General features: G+C 41.1%; 3 protein-coding genes across 6 annotated transcripts; 1 reads left to right on the forward strand and 2 right to left on the reverse strand.

Annotated features, from left to right (window-relative positions):
• Positions 1 to 1607: 1607 nt before the first annotated feature.
• On the reverse strand, positions 1608 to 2271 carry LOC6617385 (protein disulfide-isomerase 5-1). The gene has a single exon (XM_002041674.2). It carries the CDS (start codon positions 2236 to 2238, stop codon positions 1660 to 1662), a length of 579 nt encoding a protein of 192 aa, XP_002041710.2. The 5' UTR covers positions 2239 to 2271; the 3' UTR covers positions 1608 to 1659.
• An 81-nt stretch (positions 2272 to 2352) lies between these two features.
• On the reverse strand, positions 2353 to 4052 carry LOC6617386. Its single transcript, XM_032727586.1, has 2 exons — positions 3974 to 4052; positions 2353 to 3904 (listed from the first exon to the last, which is right to left on the reverse strand). The coding sequence occupies exon 2, from the start codon at positions 2871 to 2873 to the stop codon at positions 2544 to 2546; it is 330 nt and encodes a 109-aa protein (XP_032583477.1). The 5' UTR covers positions 2874 to 3904; positions 3974 to 4052; the 3' UTR covers positions 2353 to 2543.
• A 1456-nt stretch (positions 4053 to 5508) lies between these two features.
• On the forward strand, positions 5509 to 7022 carry LOC6617387 (odorant receptor 22a). Of its 4 annotated transcripts, none has more exons than XM_032721710.1 (5): positions 5509 to 5666; positions 5727 to 5966; positions 6057 to 6365; positions 6442 to 6799; positions 6859 to 7022. In XM_032721710.1, the coding sequence occupies exons 1-5, from the start codon at positions 5539 to 5541 to the stop codon at positions 6925 to 6927; spliced, it is 1104 nt and encodes a 367-aa protein (XP_032577601.1). In that variant the 5' UTR covers positions 5509 to 5538; the 3' UTR covers positions 6928 to 7022. The 4 variants fall into 4 exon arrangements, with proteins under 4 accessions (XP_032577601.1, XP_032577631.1, XP_032577559.1 ...); XM_032721740.1 differs by having other exon boundaries at positions 6159 to 6365; XM_032721668.1 differs by having other exon boundaries at positions 5727 to 6365.
• The last annotated feature ends 13561 nt before the right edge of the window (positions 7023 to 20583 follow it).

Here is a 20583-nt window from a genome sequence, read left to right on the forward strand (position 1 = left end):
AATTGGGTGGTGGAGTACGCTCTGGATCGACCGGAATTCTGCTCTTTTCGGGCTTGGTCTTTTCTTGCCGGTTCATCGTCTCCTTTCCTCGGGATTCCTTTGTCTGCAGGACAAAATATTTTGCGATTTTGTGTATGGTTGCCACAGTGGCTTGGGAATAAATGTCCATGCCAGCGGGGCTGAAGGATGGAATGTGGCTGGAATTTGATGTGTGTTTGATGGAGAACGGATGAAACGACTTTAGTCAGGTGGACTCGAAATTTAAATATTTGAATGTTTTGGCCTTCGAACTATCATTAATTCTTAATTCCTGTACCGAGTCATTTAACAATGCTAAACATTTGGGCTAAGAACCTTGTCGATAAAATATTCCTCTGTAGCAGAAGCAAAGTACCATTTTCATACCACCAAGCCAACGAAAAACACTCTTGATTGTTCTGCCTTCGCCCAAGTAAATAACAAGTCGAATTGAAAACTTTTCCCGGTACTTAACACTGCGCAACCACAGTGCCTCAGAATGCAGGCCTCACGTGTGGGTGTACTTCTGTGAGCGACTGTCAGCATCGTCTGCACTTTGACACTCGCACAGAGTTGCATTCCAGCCATTGAGCTATTTTGCTCGAGTGGCAACCGAAACTTTCGAGCCAAAAAATAAAAACTTTCCCCCGAAGAGGAAAACTTTTGCGGACGGCGAGAAGTTTTTCCTCTGTTTGGTGCTGCTTCGGATTAATATTTTCTTTGCCTGTCTTCCGTTTCCATTTTTAGTGCATTCCTCGGCGTTTTCTGTCTTTTTGCCTTGTTACTTATTTGTTGTTAGTCCTTCGTACTTGAAATGCAATTTCTAAGAAAAATTCCTCTCAAGAGTATCAAAATACACAGCGGCATTCTTCAGTTTTATTTAGTTTTTTTTTACTCCAACGATGCCCAGTTTAGATTTCTTGAGTCGTTTACCTATATTTGAGTTCTTTTGATATTTTTTGAAACCAAAAGGCGCAAACGCCCTTACAAGTATGCAATGTTTCTGCAAGTTAACATACTCCATCTTCAGATCCCCTCCCTCTAAAGACAGCAAACCACACCCGAAGGACCGACATTTTAAATGGCGCACTAAATTACTGAAACACGCCCACACGACACACAAATTTGCATTTCCTTCCGGCTAAGAAGTCCCGCCTATTCGCTACCCAGTACATAATAATTCAAACTATATTGTGGAAACTACAAACTATATGTATTGAGCCAGGCACCAAGTGTGCTGAAGAAAACGAGGAGTATTGGGTTTTCAATGCCTTATTGGTCAAAAGCAAGGACTTAGCTTAGCTGATGCCAGTTTCCTGCACATAAAGACTATAGGGTACAAGTGCAACTTACTGCTGAGAATACAATTTACGCTTTCCCAGGCATTTTTCATGTGGTTCGTAGCTGCAGTTGGGGAAACTTTTTATGGCCGCCACAGCATCCGGCAACTGCGTTCTTGTTTTTGGGTTTTCTGTTTTAACCACCCACATGTGTGCCGCTCGCATGAAATGCGTGTTTGGTTGACAAAAGTTCTTTAAAATAATTAGGAGAGGCGTATTCGTATATTAATGGAAACAACAGAGCAGCTATTTATAATTATTTTTCATTTTAACCTACAATACGAGTATAATTTAGAGATATTTATGCAAAATACGAAATCACATCCCCAGCAAAGAGGAACCATCCAAAGAGGATAATTGGCTTGGTGTGAAAATATGGCCTCTCGGCAGCGGATTTGTTGGTGTTATTCCGCTTAATCATTTCCCTAACGAATATTTTAATGGCAGGGGAAGTCAAGTCCCCGTCGTACTGCTGAACTTCCTCCCCATTCTCCAGCCATATTAGGTTTGGTTCATACCGAAGCTCATAGTCGTTGCATATGGTTTTTGCGAATTTGCAGTTAAGCTCAGCAAAACAAATGTTTTCCTTCGACTTGAACGATTTGGCCAAATCAGTCCAGGTTGTTTCAAAGTCGTGGCAGCCCATGCAATTCGGCTCATAGAACTTTATGAAAAACGTCCCACCTTTGGTGATTTCGAAGAAATTGTCCACTCTCAGCTTAAGTACCGTGCCAGGAGTGCACTGATCTACAGATCTTGGCTTCGCACTCAAATTCGTGATTATGGTTACATTTCCAGAAGGTTCTGATTGAGATTTATACGATTTAGCACTCCAGATCAATAGTGAAAATAGAAAGTAAATACACCAAAAGGTAGACATTTTTGGCAATTTTTACATAGCAAACTTTTTTGATCGGAATGTGACTTCCACTGTAGCTCCCCCCAGCTTAAATCTGTTTTTACATTAACAACACAAATAATTTAAATTTTTGTTTTTATTTCTTTTTAAAACAGATAGACTTATTATGGTTAGTATGGCTTATGGAGTTTTAGAAACTTGAGGAGCTTTGCTTACGATCTAATTTCACATGCTCAGAGTATGTAAGTATAGTGTGGGGGTGTGTGTATGAGTACGATAGAGTTTAGATAGGGAGTTTAGGTTCTGGAGTTCCATTTAATCGGACTTCAGTGCCATTGGCCGTCCTCGTTGAGTTTCCGGGGATCGATGTGCAAGCCGAGCTTCTCCAGTTTGCGCACCTTCCTCATTTGCTTGGTCAGCCGCCGCTTGAAGTTGATCTCCTGGTTGAGATTCATAATCTCTATGGTGTCGTACTGCCGGATGTTCTTGATCGTCTGCAGGATGAGGTTGTCCGTGAGGTGCAGCTTGATGGTGGACATCTTCATGAACGGGGCATCGCGGCGTCTCAACTCCTCCCTGTAGGCAAACAGGGTGTAGTGCAGCGATGGCAGCGAGGGCAAAGGACGCTCCAGTTGTGGAAAAAGTAGCTCGGCCATTATCGAATATATGCCAACTGATTTACTGGGAATCTGAGTGCTGCGCAGAGATCTGTTCGCTTTGAGTGTCCAGAGTGCAGTGCTGTCTGAGGTCGGGGTGTCCTGGTATTTAAGTCAAGCCATCGGCTACCTGCTGCTGTTTACTGGGAAAACACCGGCACTCTGCCACTGGAAGATCTTCTGGGGAAATCCCCAAGGAAAAGGCAGCTGGCGCTAGACAGTTTAGCTACCTGCCGGGACAGCTGCAGGAGATGTTTTCTTGCGAGCACGCGATTAGGCTGGATTTTCCTCAACACGCAAAAATTGCACAAAGTCCGCGTACAGTCTAACTTCGCTAAAGGTGTCACAAGGAAAACTTATGTTTCTAGAAAGTATACGAAATAAAAAATCATTAAGAGCACCTATTTAGCAAATTCATATTACAAAATGTTGTGATATAAATTGCAGTTCATATTGGTAAGTTATAGCGCAAATTTAAGAAACCCAAGTTTGATTATAAAGAAGTTCTAATGTGTTTGGGACCTAAAAAATAAAAGCAAAACAGTCCGTGAAGAAAAAGTGAATGTTTTCAACATTCATTCATTAATTATTCCTTCGCCTTCGTTCTGGCAGCGTCCTGCAACCTTGCATCGCAATTAAAATAAATTGCATTCCCTCAAAGGATTGACTAATGCTAAAATCTAGGGCGAGAAAATATAGTATAGAATTACACATTTATTGATTTAATTAGTTTAACTTACCCAAAAACAAGCTGAAATAATTATATGAAAGTACATTTATCGTGTATATGCATTACTTTGATAGCGATGCTCTCAAAGTTAATTGCAGGACTTCAGCTGAATATTTAAAAATTTATATTTTTCACTCTTAAACTTAACCACTTATAACACTTAATCACTTAAATTCCAAAATATTTGTATGCGTACCAATCCATTTGTCATCAGATCGCTGTCAATAACTTTTAGTTATGTATACGTTGTTGTAACCGGAATATGTTGTAAATTAGTCAAACATATAATAGCCAATGTCGCCTTTTAATTGGTTAGAGGAAGGGACAATTAAAACCAAATATAATAGTAATAATTCGGTGTTTTTCGTACCATATTCTGTGGTTTGGTTGCTTGCGTCATAATTTAAACTACCTTCAATGGCCATCGATGAAAATCAGTCTGAATTCACATAAGAAAACGGGCAATGTTTTGCATATGGTATATTTTCCAGGAATCGTTGATTTAAAGATGAGTTTGTAAGTTTGTTTGTAGTAGAGTTTGTAGCCTCTACTTAGGTTGACTTTTCAACGATTTAAACAAACTTTGTGAAGCTCATGAAAACTTAGAAATTAAAAATGCAAAAAAGGCCGTTTAGATCGTTTACACAAAAATATACCCATTAGTATTAAAACGCATGATCCGGAAGGATCATCATTTAAATGCCAATACTCATATTTTTAACTTAAATTGGACTGCGCATTGCAGACGCTGATTGAATTTTAAATTCCGTCTCTCTATCATGAGCCGGAAAAAAATGTAAAATATTCCGATTAATTACCAGAACCGACAAAAGATTCTAGGGCGGGCACATGGACGGTTTGTCTCCGCCGAATGCATTTAATTTGCATGTTCACGGAGGTCCTTTTGTGTGCATTTGCATGTCTGGATGTCCGTCCTCAACGCCAATGAGTCAATATTATTACGGTCGACGCTTCACACTCTCCGTGAAATTGGCAAAAGGGAAAGCGGCCGCAAACGCTGGCAAAAATGCTTTCAATTAATTAAACACCCGAAAAGCAAGGCTATAATGAGAATGCAATGTGCTGTGCCAAGAGCTCTAAAGAGAGATGTTTGGTTGGGGGAACCCGCAGCGGGTCCCGCGATCAACTCAATCAACAATGATGCCAATTTACAGAACACTCGATGCACGTAGCGAAAGCTTGAATCATGTCCAAACTTCATTTTTTATCTTTGAAATTGTTTTAAAATCATTTGCGCTCAGCCGTTGTTAAGCTGTCTAAAGGACTTAGGACTTTCGTATTAAAGATATATTAATAATATGATTGATATATCTTTTCTATTTAATTCATTGTGTGCCTTTAAGGTCTTCAGCATTTTTATAAATTTTTAGAATATATTTCGCAAATTATACATAAAATGTAAGCCGCATATTTTCCAGGAGTGCAGTCTGCGGCATGCAGCTCATTAATAATACAGATAATGTGTTTGGCGGCAATCATTTTTCGGTTGCATGCCATCGCGGTGGCATTGATTAACACCGCCAATGGTCAACGCAATGACAGACGAAAGGCAATGATATTGGGCGGGATAAGGGGAATTCGGTTCAGTATGGTCGAATGAAGCCATACATGCGAATTAATGTATTTTTGGTAGTGTTTTACTCGGTAAATGACATGTTAAGTTCCTGCTCGTTGAACGAGCATAATTCCATTCAGGTGAAAGGTAACCAGCGGTCGATTAATTTGATTTCTGGTTGGTGGAAATTGTCATATGACAGTTTCTACTGATTTTCCTTGAAAACTTACAGCAAATACGAAACAGAGCTAAAGCTCTGAAACCGCCAAGTCATGTGAGACCATTTGCAACAGTGTGGCGGCCTATAAAAGACACTTTTTTCCACCTCAAGCTAGTATTCAAAAAAAGCCACGGACGAGATGTTAAGCAAGTTCTTTCCCCATATTAGTAAAAAGCCATTGAGTGAGAGGGTTAAGTCCCGAGATGCCTTCATTTACTTGGATCGGGTGATGTGGTCCTTTGGCTGGACAGAGCCTGAAAACAAAAGGTAATGAAATCTATCTAAGCACATACATAAGAATTAGAACAACCATAATTTCCCTGACAGGTGGGTCCTTCCTTACAAGCTGTGGTTCGCGTTCGTGAACATAGTAATGCTCATCCTTCTGCCGATCTCGATGAGCATCGAGTACCTCCACCGGTTCAAGACCTTCTCGGCGGGGGAGTTCCTTAGTTCCCTCGAGATTGGAGTTAACATATACGGAAGCTCCTTTAAGTGCGCCTTCACCATGATAGGATTCAAGAAAAGACAGGAAGCTAAGGTTTTGCTGGATCAGCTGGACAAGAGGTGCGTTCGTGATGAGGAGAGGTCCACTGTCCATCGCTATGTCGCCATGGGAAACTTTTTCGATATTTTGTATCACATATTTTACTCCAGCTTTGTGGTCATGAACTTCCCGTATTTTTTGCTTGAGAGACGCCATGCTTGGCGCATGTACTTTCCATATATCGATCCCGAAAAACAGTTTTTCATCTCCAGCATAGCCGAGTGTTTTCTGATGACGGAGGCCATCTACATGGATCTCTGTACGGATGTGTGTCCCCTGATCTCCATGCTCATGGCTCGGTGCCACATTAGCCTCCTGAAACAGCGACTGAGAAATCTCCGATCAGAGCCAGGAAGGACCGAAGATGAGTACTTGGAGGAGCTGACGGAGTGCATTCGGGATCATCGATTGATATTGGAGTAAGGCGTTTCAAATGCTACACTGTGTCGCAAAGACATGGTATAATGTAATATTTGTATTTATTGTATTTCTTAGCTATGTTGACGCATTGCGACCCGTCTTTTCGGGAACCATTTTTGTGCAATTCCTCTTGATCGGTACTGTACTGGGTCTCTCAATGATAAACCTAATGTTCTTCTCAACATTTTGGACTGGTGTCGCCACTTGCCTTTTTATGTTCGACGTGTCCATGGAGACGTTCCCCTTTTGCTATTTGTGCAACATGATTATCGATGACTGCCAAGAGATGGCGGACTCTCTTTTTCAATCGGACTGGACCTCTGCCGACCGTCGCTACAAATCCACTTTGGTATACTTTCTTCACAATCTTCAGCAGCCCATTACTCTCACGGCTGGTGGGGTGTTTCCTATTTGCATGCAAACCAATCTGGCTGTGGGTTTCTATATGTATTATAGGTTGTACACTTATTTTAAATTACTTTTTTATTATAGATGGTGAAGCTGGCATTTTCTGTGGTCACGATAATTAAACAATTTAACTTGGCCGAAAGGTTTCAATAAGTTGAAAGGGAGGAGATCTGCTGTTAAAAACATAAGAGTATTATATTTGTTGTACCCTAATAAATATTTAGTAATATCACTGTTTCTCACAATAATCAATCTGTGTGGCGCCCTCGGGTGGAAGACTTGTGAAAGCCAAGCTGGAAAACTGCAGTTGTATCTTTCGGAAAGGATAGTGCATGGGTCGGGTGCACCACCACTGTCCACTTAATAAAATGCAGGCAAGAAATCATTTCACTACCAATTGTTCAATAAGGATGCATTTGCGTGGCTTGGGGAAGTTTGGCTTTATTGCCAAATAACCAATGCAGTTATATACAAAAAGCCGAAAACATATAAAAGCAACAAAATATGTGCAGGGAAAAAAAAGGAAATGTATAATTCATTGCAAGAGCCTTAAAAAGAGATTTTTGGTTAATTGATCGACTTTAAACTCCATTTAATATTTTTATACTGGTCGAATGGAATCATACATTTGTTAATTTTTTTCTGAACAACCATATTTCCATTCTGGTGGGTGAACCTGCGGTCGATAAAGTCGTCTTCTAATTATTGGAACATTGCCGAATTAAATTTAATACAGACATTTCCGGAAAACTTTTAGCAAATACAAAACACAGCTTAAGTTCTTGAAACCGCCAAGTCATGTGAGACCTTTTGCAACAGTTTAAGAGTTCCTTAATTCCCTCGAAATTGGTGTGAACATATACGGAAGCTCCTTTAAGTGCGCCTTCACTATGATGGGACATAAGAAGATACAGGAGGCTAAGATGTCAATGGATAAGCTGGACAAGAGATGCCTTCGCGATGAGGAGAGGTCCATTGTTTGTCGACATGTCGCCCTGGGAAACCTTTGCTACATTTTTTATCACATTTTGTACTCTACCTTCTTGGTTACAAACTTCTTGTCATTTATAATTAAGAGAATCCATGCCTGGCGCATGTACCTTCCCTACGTCGACTCCGAAAAGCAATTTTACATCTCTAGCATCGCCGAAGTCATTCTCATGGGGGCGGCCGTTTAACTGTGAGTATCAATATGATATGTAATGTATGTATGAGATTAAAATTATTATTCTCTTGTGAAGCTGGCTTTTTCTGTGGTTACAGTTGTGAAACAATTTAACTTGGCAGAAAAGTTTCAATAAGCTAAGATATGCAAGCTCTGCTATTATACACCTGCACTCGAGAAAATATCGTTTCACATTAATAAACCTTCAGTACTTACGCTTAGCAATATTCAAGTTTTGTGGCGCCCCCGGAAGGACCTCTTGCGAAATATTAGTGTGGTAATTTTATAAGTGATTATGGACTCATTTTCTTAAAGCAAAAGAAAATTATTTGGCGTCAAAAGAAAAGCAGACAAGCTCCACCGTAAAAGGACTTAAAGTTGGGTCAGTAAATCTACTGCAGTTGTCTCTTTCACACGAGAAAGCGCCCGGGGCGTGTTGTCTCTTTCCCGCCAATGTCCACTTAATAAAGTGCAAACAGGCAAGTGATTATTTCACAGCTATTGTTCGAAAAGGATGCGGATGCGGGTTCGACCAAAAAGGGGCGTGGAGTGGGGTAGGAGGCAACAAAGGATTTTCGTTATAGCCAAGGTAACGAAGCAGAACAGACAAAACATATAAAAGCAGCAAAAAAAAACATATAACGAGAAGGTCAAGCGCGAAAAAATTGTGCAGCGCGAATAAAAAATGTAACTAAGGAAATAATACAATGGTGCGAAAAAGGGACAGTAAGGCCTGAGTGAGATGGCTTTATTGCACTCTTAACATAGCATCCTCAGTAGCACAGTCAGCCCCTTTTTACCTTCAACAAATCATTGAGATCACTGTTTCCGAGTTCCGTGTTCTTTGAGTCTCATCTATCATTTGACTAATGTCATTTAGCATTAGACCTCTTGTACTATGCAAATTTAGTTGCTATATTCCGACTGAACCTTCCAAGGTCGGTATAGTGAAAAAAGTTCACAAATTAGCGCTCATCATCAATCAATGGTGGGCTAGCAGCTCCAGCCGAGGTCAATGGGGTGAAATGCTGACGCTAATTGCAATTTGTGGTTTCAGTCAGCTGCAAGAGGAGCAGCGGCAAAATGTCCGATATATGCACAATGTACTACATCGCACTACCTTTGAACAGCGTTTGCATTTGAGGACCTCGATGATGGATTTTGGCCAGCAGTGCGAAGCCAAAAAACCGCATCGACATCATCGTCATCTTCTCCCTAACCCGGCCAATTCGATTGAAGGAAGTTCGGGCCCTGCTCCCGGCCTGCGAAAACCAGGTAAACTCAATCAGCGGAGGCCAGGTAGCCGACATCAGGTGCGCATATTCAAATCAAGTGTTTAGTGGCCTCGGGGTCGCAACGCGGTCTGCTGCTTAAGGATTCTGCGTGGCTCATGTGTTTCCTTTGATCTGCAGCCCTTAAATGTATTTCGAGGAATTCGCATAAAAAATTCAATAAATTCTTTCATCGGAATAACATTATGAATCGGGCAGGTAAAGTATCTTTTACTATGCACTATGTGGGAAACAACATTCGAGTCAGCCCGAAGAAAATGGAATTTAAAATATATGGTAATGTATATTGCACAATTTCTGTTTAATTTGTATTGCATTTCTAAATATTTCAGTGAAAGTATTTTACTTAGGCTTCGAGCTCCTTGAAAATAAATGTAAGTTTCAATTGACATCAGTCACTTTTCCCAAGTGACTTGCACTGGCTCAACATATTTTAGTCCCCAATTTTAATTATTAAATGGTAAATCCATCACGTGGCTCGCAGACACATTTTCCCATAAAGTACGCACACTTTGGGCCTCTTGCAATATTATTCTTTTATTATTGTTGCTAATCCGATAAACAACGCTAAACGCACAAATTGGAAAATAAGCAAGTGCACAGCCAGAAAGTGGCCAAGTCATGGCAGCTGCCAAAGGAAGTCGTGACTGTGGTGTCCTCTTCTACACTGACTTTGCACCTCTTTCTGGCAAGCAAGTCCTGATCCTTTATTCGAGCGGCATTTGTGGCATTCGAGGCGTGCGGCACACGCTGCGTATGAGCTATTTTCTTAAGTTGCTTCCTTTAACCTTTCGGTTTTCTTTTGTTCGCTATGTCTGAATGAATGTGCGCCATGTGTGGCATGTTCAGCATGCAATGTCTCCCTTTGGTCTTATTAAAAGCATCTGTGAGTTATTTTTATAGAGCTACTTTATGCCCCTTCCTCTAACGGTGGTTGAACACTCGAGACAGAAGAAAGTGCGCCATCAACTGGGCTTGTTTCTTTGACTTTTAAGTTACACAAGTTATTTCAAAATAATAAAGTGAGCATAGGGATTTTGGGCTACGCACGATTAGCCTGAAAAATCTACTGGCTCCTTTTCGTTATTTCCGCAAGGACCTCTAATTTATTTTTGTGCCATAATTTATAGCTTGTTACGAGTAGTAATCAAATTGCTTTTGAGAGCTTCAATCTAGACAAATTACCCGGCCAGTCATCTATTTTAGTTTTTTTAATTAAAGCCAAGTCCAAAGACTGCAGTCTCGGGAATTGTGGGGGTGGAATGGGATGGGAATGGGAATGGGAATGGGAGTGGAGCTGGGGATCGGGATGTCCCAAAACATTTGCCAGACGCATCGGACATAAATCAAGTGAACGAGAACGAGTACGACATGGACATGGCAGGACAACAAGTCCAACAAAGCTGCTGCCCCGGATCCGCTGGTCCTTTCCCTTCTCTTCATTTCCCATGGCCATTCTGAAATTTGTGAATTGCAGTTAGCCAGAATCGAGAAGAGGACTTCGAGGGGCGTGGCACCAGCCAAGGCCAAAGGCAAAGTTTTTGGCGTAGAACTAACGAGCATCAGTGTAAACTGTCGTCGCTGCTGTTGTTGTTGTCATCGCCGTTGCCGTTGCCCTTCTTGCTGCACCACCAGATTCTCATTAAACTTCCAAATTGCTATACAAAGTTTGTATAAAGCTAGCATGTCAAAATTGTGCTCAGCTAATCAGTTTTCGAATTCGAAATAATGGGTTCGATTGAATTTGATGGTTTCATTGATCGTGAAAAAGGTGATATGCTGCAAAGGTTTTCCTGGATTTCCATGTATCATAGCTTGTTGCTTTCGCAAGAAACTGGATTTTATTTTGGATTTATTATTGTATTTCTTTTAGTGCAAGTCCCACTTACTTTACTTAACATGCTCAAATGGTAGTGATATTTTTGGCTCATTTAGAAGATATCCCCTAGTGCTGGCCCCCAGAGTGCTAAGCATTCAACTGACGTCAACTTGTTCCTTTTAGCCAAAGCATTCCCACTGGTCCGATGCTCTGCAATACAGCACATCCGTAAAGTTCTTGCTGGATGAATCGCTCCAACTTTTGTCTTACGCACAGGGCCTTTGTCTTTGCAAAATATTCACCAGAGACACCAGCCGAAAAGTATGCAACTGCACACAATGCAACCGAGAAATCGCTGCTGCAGGCGAAATAGGAGATGGGTCCTTCCTCCTTATCCTGGGGCGTGTTGTGAGCAAACTTTTGCAACATTTATCTTCGTTATTATGACGCTCGAATGGGCTATCAGCGCGAAAGTGGAGCGGCTGCTAAATATTTGGCCGGCAACGGAAATGCATAAGAGCTAAAAAGCGTAGTACGACGGGGCTGAGAATAAGAAGAATGTCCTTAATACCGCGATTCCACTGCTTCTAATCCGGCTTTCTCCCAACGCGCAGTGTCTAAAAATGTTGCAAGTTGTCAAACGTGCTGCGCTGGCGGGCTGCGCATTTCCTGTGATGCAAAACAAATGTATCTCAAAGAAAATGAGAAGTGATTTCAATATGTTTTCTAGGCAGGAAGAGATATTGCAAATAGAAAATTTCAAATACAAATACTGATACAAAAGCGTGATTTTAACATTTTTTATTAAATTATTTCTGTTGATGTTTTTTCGATTCGTGTTTTTTAGCCCAAGGTGGACGTCTTCATATTTCGCATCCCTGGCAGGACGAGTATCCTTCGTTCTCGCTGCATTTGGCACTATCGGGACAGACAAAGCAAAGTATCCCAGCTGCGAGCGAGACAGTGCAACTCGGCAGTTGTAAACGGCAAGGCAATGGCAACTTTTTCCTGCACTTAATTAGTTTGGGCATAAGTGGAGGAGAAAAATTTGCTCGCCAAGATGACAGTGGGAGGCCTTGTCCTCCAGTGGGTTTGTCAGTTGTCCCCAAGTCCTTCCTGCTGTGTCCTCCCTTTGGCTGTTTTGTGTGCGTTCGCAGCCAAGGAAATTGCCTCATAAATGTTCATTACCCAATGCGTGTGTGTGTGTCTTTCGGGTTCCGAATTTGGATGGATTTTGTATGGCAACATGTGCGCAATTTCCCCTTTTCCCAAGCCGAAAATTACGCTGCACTAGTACAGGAAATGTTGTGCGATAAATTCATGTTTAAATTAGGGGGAGAGTAGGGATTTTCCCACTCATTTGTAAAGTCTCGAATGCCTTTCACTGGTCATTTCTCACATTACCTACAACCTAATCAGCGCCTATTAATCATACGCACTGTTGGCCACATTTTGTCCAACAAATCGCGCTTTCTCCAGTGCTCCTCGGTGTGTCAGATAATGGTGGCACTTCCTGTACCCCACGACCCAGCCTCATTCCCATTCTCCGCTGGAGAGAGAAACACACAAACATCTCGCATACGCGCAGCAATTCAAAAATATTAAGTGCCGCAGTTAGGCAAGTACTTAGTGGCAACAACAGGAGAGGAGCAGGCGGCTAAATGCCAGTCAAACAATGTGCAAACAATGGAAGCCCAGCCGAAGGAAAAGCTGATGGCACGCCTGAAAATGAACCCGCAAAATATGGCTCACAAATAGGGGCATCGACTGCGCTAGGGGCAGGATTTCCAAGGGGAAGGTCTGCAGATAGTCCAATGGAGATGTTCGCGTGATTAAACTTAGGCTGAAACAAATCGCTTATCTACATAACAATCTATCTATCGCTTATACCAAAAACGTCGCATGAATGTTGAAATTCCAGCAAACAGCAAATTGATAGGAGTAACTAAGTCTTTCCTTAATATCTCTGGTTTCAATATCTTGTGAGACGAGCACGGAGCTGCTTACCGAATCACGAGCCCATCTCCAACCTACAGCGCTCAAAGCGGAGGACCAGCAGACCAATTGAGAGCCCAGCAGCATCCACGGCTGCTTTTCGAGGGGGGCTTCGTTTGTCGGAACTGTCACATTAAAATGGATGATTTATTTGCGACCCTAATTTATTGCGCCACAGTCACCGGCCGCGTTTCGTTTCAGACTGGCAGAGGCAAAGCGAAAGGACAGGATATTGAGTACGCGCAATGCATGAGCGAGTGGGCGCCGGAACGTGGCAATGGGGAACGGGAACCTGGGAAGCTGGCCAAATGGGAACGGGACCAATGAACTCGCTGGGGTGCCGCCGGAAATTGGGGTGTGGCAAGTGGCAGCGGGGCTAATATAATGAATTTTACACGACACCAGCGCACTTGGCACTTAATAATCGCATTAGGGCGCTAAGCAGCTCGATGACAGGGCGGAACGGAAGGGAAACCGCAGACGGGGAGTCCCCAATCCCCCACTTCCGTTCCGTTCCGTTCCGCTTTGTTCCGTTCACAGCTTCTTATCGGCTACATAATGTTTTATTGTCCCGCTTATTGCTACAAATTTGCGGTACCTTTCGTGCTCTTGGGTTCTTTATTCGGCCATTCAAATGCCTAATGCCGATTATAAAAACAAGGATTCACGATCAGCCAAATGGGCATGTGATAAGGCCAGGTGTCTGCAATTTACCTCAAAGGTCCTTTACTTTGGTGGTCAAGATAAACGGAGAAATAATGTGGGCAATTGAGTCAAAATTACCTTCCAGGGATATTCCAGTTAATGAGATTATAAAAAGAATATTAATGCAAAATAAATACGAATACGAATGCATGAATTAAATAGCAATCATAAAATGTAGTTTCCCTAGCAAATAAATAAATGGATACAGATGCTGAAAGTTATAAGAAAATCACAATGATTTGGTTTCAAAGGAAATTTCGCAAATGGACTGCTACAAATTCCGCTTTGAAGATGTCTACCGAGTATCCATTTCCGCCAAGAATTCACCTTGCCACATTGACATCAAGAAGCAAGCAGTGAAAGAGACAACTGCCCAAGCGAAAAAGGGATGGAGAACGAGGAAAAGCTCATCAGTTGACACCTCATATCCTTGGAGCATTTTCCAATCGAAAGACTCATCTTGCCTAGCTCCATTAGAAAAATTGCGCGCCCTTGGTTCAATTCCTTTATTACAAAAATCGTTCGTTCTTTTTATTTGTTTTGTTATTTCGTATTTCTGTTTTTGTTGCATTTTGAGAGCACAGTGGAGAAAAGACCAGAAGGACTTGGTCCAGGACCAGGTGAAGCCGTGATTGAAAAACACTGATAGACTCGGTAAATAGATGAAATGCTGGCCCAGATGTACTCCAATATATGGGCAAAAGTGGGAAGTGGCTGCCACATCGCCTATTCAATTGGCTCTCCCCATTGCATTTTGCGAATTTGATCGAGTGAATGGCGTCACAAAGCAGCAAATCGAAATTGAAGTTTTTTAAGCTCTTTTTAGCTTTTTTGTGATGTATGTAACTTGTACCCTTCATCGATGGGTATAGTAATTGGATACTGTTGATTTATATTTATATCGTAACAACGATACCAAGGATGGGGGAAGCCAGGATCAGGACACGTGTGAGAGCAAAGAACAACACGTGGCCGCAGCCCAGTTTTCTGGGCCTAATCAACATCAATTGCGCTTTTTGGTCTCCTCTGCGGCTTGTAATTAGAGAAAAATCATTTTTCGAATTTTCAGCGATGAAATTCGCAGTGCAGTGGGGTAGCTGGCCGGCCCAAATGCAAACAATACGCGAACATGGTAAAACTCATTAGTGCCAGCGGCAGCTGCAATTTCAAAAGACAAGCATTTTGTGGCTGTTCGATTAAAATGCTAAAATTTCAGGATGTTTCTGTGTTTGCAGCATGCCGCCACGGTCAAAACCGTATTATTGTTAATTAGTCCCAACGGATTAAAGTTTTGTGGCGCTGTTTTAGGCCAGTGCATAAAATTTGATCCATCATGGCTAAAATGCTGGCAATTCATTGGCGATTTACATGCAGCATTTGCTCGAATAGAATGGAAATTTATTGATGGCATAAGTGATCGGGTTTCTGGAATACTAGCAGCCAACAATGGAAATTCAGACGAGGAATTCAATTGAAAATGTGTCACTTCGATTTAGTGCGATAGACTGCACTGAATTATTTGGGATTTAAAAAATGGTAAAAGGATTATTTCGTTAAATGTAACAATGGTAGTTTAAAAATGTCTTCGAATATAAATTGTAAAACCGATAAACTTGATTAGCTTCATCCTTTTAATTTGGAACTTTACTTTCTGCCCCAATGGAAAGTTGTATGCATTAGTTTACCGTTTCACAGTTTGAAAACAAAAACAAAAATCGTGAAAAGGAGACCAAATCTCATTTGCCCGCATCTGGTGAGCATTTGGCAAATAATGCCGTGAGTTTCACACATTTAATTAGTTTAATTAGTCTGCAGCGCACACAGAAACACACACGCACCCGCACTTGCCACGCCCATCGGGCGCCCTTTATCATTAATCAGCTTTCATTTTCTTTGACTGCTACAAACATTCTTTTCGCCAGCCCAAAAGGCCCCTCGAACTTCTTGCGTTGCTCGCTTAATTTTTAACTTTTAACACAGATGCCAGCTTGAATGGCACATTGCCACGCCCCCGCCCTTTGGCAGCACCTACCACCGCCCCAGCCCCTTTTGGCTAATTTGCTTTGAGAGGAAAGTTGGAGGAAAACAGGCCACTGACGTCATTAGCATCACGGCAGGCTAAATATAGAAGATGGAAATAAGGTGGGGCGAGTGCGAGGAAAACTTTTCCAAACTGTGTTGTGTGGCATTTTGTCACATCCAGACATTGAAAATTCGGATAATTGAATATTTTCCAGGGCGTCGGCAACAAAAACGATTTCGAAATTGGGTTAATTCTTAAATTTTCCAGGGGGGTGCAAAATCCAATCCAATCCGGCCACTTGCCCGCGCGCAGCGACGAATGGAAGGCCAAATCATTAAAATTAGATTAAGGAATCCTTCTCACATTTCCGCCGGAAATTGCACTTTGCGTGCGCCAAGCAGCAAGGACTTGGGAGCAAAAAGGATCTACATCCACATCCACATTTACATCTGCGGAGTGCAGACCTGGTGACGTCAATCGCAATGGCAATGCGAATCGTCCAGAGGAAGCGACAGATTAGTTAATAAAATCTCTTTTCCGCCCGCAAATGACTTAGACAGGAAGTGGAAAGAAAATGCAAGCCAAGGACCGTCTAAATTTGTCACCCGTCATGCTAAAAAAAAATGCAAATTTCTTCAGTCACTCCAGCGAGTGGTAAAGCTTTTTTTCTCCTCAGACTGCTGTTTTATTATTATTTCTGTTTTTATGCTGCTATTTTTGTTCCAGCAGAATGACTTATTTCAGCTTTTATAGTTGACTTTTGTGGTAACAATATCAGGGAATAAAACAAACAAGAAATATAATGCAACACAATGGTTGAACTTCTAAAAACAAAACCCTTTAAATTGCCTTATCTGTATGATATATCAAATACTAATATTTCCATATGAAGTCTGGTAATAACTTCGTATATTGTATCATGTATTACATTATAAATAAATGTCTTACACTTGACGTTTTCAGTGCTGTGGAAGCAATATATATTTTTCAAATTTTACGTTTTCAATCTCTTTCAACTAAAAAAAAATCCATGTGCAACACGAAATAGGATTCACGGGCTGACTTGTTGCATGTTTTTTGTGCAGTTGTCGTTGCCACACACTTTTTTGTGTTTGTGGTTTCGGGTTTTCGGGAAACACATAAACATGTTATAAAATATGCACATTATAAAATGCGAGTTGAGCTAGACAAAAGCCGAAAGGAATTTGCACACTCATGGCCAACGAAAAAAGTAGAAGAAAAACGGGGACGACGAAAGGAAGGCAGTGGAGCTCACATTTTATAAAAGTTTTTGCTGCTCTCTCTAGGTTTTCTGTTTTTGTTGGCGTTTCGACTGGGTTTCATAATTTCCTTCCTGCTTAGGTTTTCTGCTGACAACTTGCTGCAAAATATATTTTGGCATTTATTTATTTGTGTCTTGCATCTTGACAGTTTTCTTTTTCCAGCACCACCACTCTTCTCTCTCTTCTTTTCGTGTGCTCTGGAATCGCATAAATATTCCCCGGCACGAAAAGCTAAAGAAGTTTTCAAGTGCAGTCAACGTTGCGTATGCGTAATAAAAGCCAATTTCGTGGCACGAGAGAATAAGTTTTGAATGAAGGGTAAATGGAAAGAAACTATAGAAACGTGTTGACTTGTACAACGTATTTATACTATGCAGTAAGTTCTACAGTATTGCAGCAGAGCAATTTCAATAAAATCAAGTATGATGTGTGCTTGAATAATAAACGTTTAATAGTTTTTTGTTCACTATTTGCTTTAGTTGCTTTGTACAGTTTGTTCAATTCGAAAATGGCCATTTGTATATCGGCTTATTAAATATAAGAATGCGAACCGTAAATGCAGAATCTTTTAAGTAAGAAAATACCAAAATAATTTAAAGGTTTACTTGCTGTCCTCTGATTTCCCCTTTAATTCGTAAGCGTGGGAAAAACATTGACATCATTACATTATAGGAACAGTTGTGATTGAAAAAAATCTACTGGCAAAGGAACATTCAATACAGACTGAATATTACCCTCTAAATTATGATTCTCTATTTAAAAAATATCAGAGACCTGAAGTACATTAAATTTCGATACATTTCCTTACTTATATTTCTAAGACTAAGACTAGTCGAAACGATTAATTCAATAGCGCTGTAGAAACGAAACATACTGACACTAAATATGGACTTAGTAAGCATCTTCAAGGGGTATTAATACAGCAGAGCACTGCAGAAACACGCAGCTTGCGGCAATATGAAGTGCAGTGAACTGTGCACTGAATCTCACTCACTTCCCTGAATGGGATTCCACCTCCCTCCATCCTCCGCCTGTCTTAGCCATGCAGCCAAATTGCAGTCGAAGGCATTGGCTGCTGATGAGATGAGCGCGAGCTGCCAGCGAAGCCAGCTGCGAACCACACGGCGTATGTGTAATGCTCGCGTTCACTGTGTGTTGCGCACACAAAATGCATCCGGGTGTTCGGAACTTGCACTGCCGTTTCCGAAACATTTAGCTCGAGCTGAAGTCGCAGCTGAAAATCACTGGAACTCACAACATTCGAGAACTGAGTTCTACGACATTTTCATTCCCCCAAGGGGATTTGCTTTTCTTTCTATATGTATTGTATTTGTGCCAGTATTATTGTTATTGTTAACGGAGACTGAAGTTCGACAGTCTAAGCGACTGTTGTCTTGTGGAGAAAATTGTGTGGCGAAGATGGATGAAATTTGAACAGACTTTAAGTTACATAACGAGTTCCTAACAGATATTCGTGCTTTTCTGGCCTAAATTATTAACAATGCATCAACGAGAAGTTTAATTGCAATTAGCTTTATTAATTCATTGGAAATTTAAAACATATATTTTGTTTGTTTCGCCACTGCACACTTTCGATTAAAGCTGAGGTCTTTATTTTTTTGGCCAAAAATTCATTAAATTTTTATTTCCCTATTTTATTGTATTTTTATATTTATTTTTGCTGTTGCATGTCCACGAAAAAACTTGTTTGCACATCATAGGCCAATGCAAATAACAAGTTTTGCATCTGCTTCCAGTTTTCGACTGGGTCAGCAATCATTCGACACATTGACTTTTTACATAGTTTTCTTAATGTCCGAGTTTACAAATTAAATCAGTACGGCTCCATTGATTTCATTTATCTAAGTCACTGTACCAAGTCGAGGTTGCCTCAGAAGTGGTCAAATAAAAACAAAATGTCCAAGCAGATGCCACAAGATTCTGCAAATCTGCCTCAGCTGAAAAACGACTCCCAAACATTACCATCACCATTATCATCAAGCCTCGAAAATGTGAATACTTCGGTTGACTCTTCGCTGATTGATTATTTATGGGCACTTTGTTTTCTGCGTGTGGAAGTGCGGAGTGGTTAACCCATATTCGCATCCGGCTTACAGAATAGAATCGGGTTTTTGCCAGCCGAAATTCACGTAGTCACATAAAAAGACAATTTCCTTGTGTTTTTCGACTGGGATCTTGACAAATCGTGCCCCAATGGCCAGCGTTGTGATAAACGTCAGTCACTGTCTGATTTTGTTTTTGCTTCCGAATTTTTTGGGCCAGCATTTATTACAAACCTTTTTGGAAGTCACTAATTCTATTTATTAAGGTTTCAAAAGGAATCGTTCAGTAATTCCTATGTACATAACTTAATGTGTGATAAAGATATATGAGACCAATTGGTATCTTAATTATAAAGTACAAAAGAATGAAAAATCTAGTCTAGTTATCAATTACTTAAAATGAAATATGTTATATTATCCTCCGGGTAAGGAGATCGCTGGGGTGTACCCTCTTCAGTCTTCGGAGGGAGATGGGATCAGCTAGGATAGTTGCAATGACAGGGAAAAATTTAATGGCCATCAAATCTTTTTGTCTCTGCTGATAGTTTTCTGAGCAAATGGTTTTCTTTATTGTGGGACAACGATAGGCTGTTGCCATGACCTTCCATTAACTCGCTTGCAATTAACCAGGCTCCAGTTGGCTAATGACATTTTAAGCATTATAAATAAAATTTAATAAAAGTCAACTTTTGACTCGGCGTAATTATAATTTACTGCAATGGCACGCGCCAACTCCTGCTTCCCCACCCCCACTTCGCCCCCACACAAACGCCACTCCAGCCTCATCTTTTACGCCCTCTGTGGTGCAGGTGTAATTGTAATTACTCCACGCACCAGCCGTCCAGCCATCCAACCATCCAAGCATCCAGCCAACAAACAACATACAACATACAACATCCAACAGGCAGCGCAAAGTGACTCGGACCTCGCTTTTCATTGCGCGAAATGTCCATTTAAATAGCTTGATTTATGCCAGCGTCGAGCTGGAGAACGGCAAAGCAGCCTGAGTACAGTGGGCGACACTGCCATTTAACTGCTCAAAAGCTCTGGTGATCTGCAATGAAAATTAAAGAGGAAATATATAGTAGTTGATGATTTGGTTGAAAAGAAAGTGTCACTTTAAATTCATTACTATTATTTATATTACATTTTATTAATTATACAAATATTTGATTATAATTTCATTTTTCGATCTTTAGGTATTTGTGACTTAATGGCCCACTGTGCGTGTCCTGACCTAGCAGCGGTCCCTCATTTTCGGCTTTTGCCACCGAACTTTGTCCGTTATGTGGGCAAAAAAGCGGCGTGAGGGGTCGGACGGGGTCGGCGCATTCCTCTCGCTTTAAGTGTATTTATTTGCGCTTTATTTTTATGACCGGGCCCCGTGTAATTGGCGCTGTGAGCGCTCGCTCGCTCCGGAGCGCATTTTGATAGTCGTACACCCGTATTCCGTATTCAGGTTGG

This window comes from Drosophila sechellia, chromosome 2L, assembly GCF_004382195.2.
Source record: "Drosophila sechellia strain sech25 chromosome 2L, ASM438219v1, whole genome shotgun sequence".
In the NCBI taxonomy this organism is placed as follows: Eukaryota; Metazoa; Arthropoda; class Insecta; order Diptera; family Drosophilidae; genus Drosophila; species Drosophila sechellia.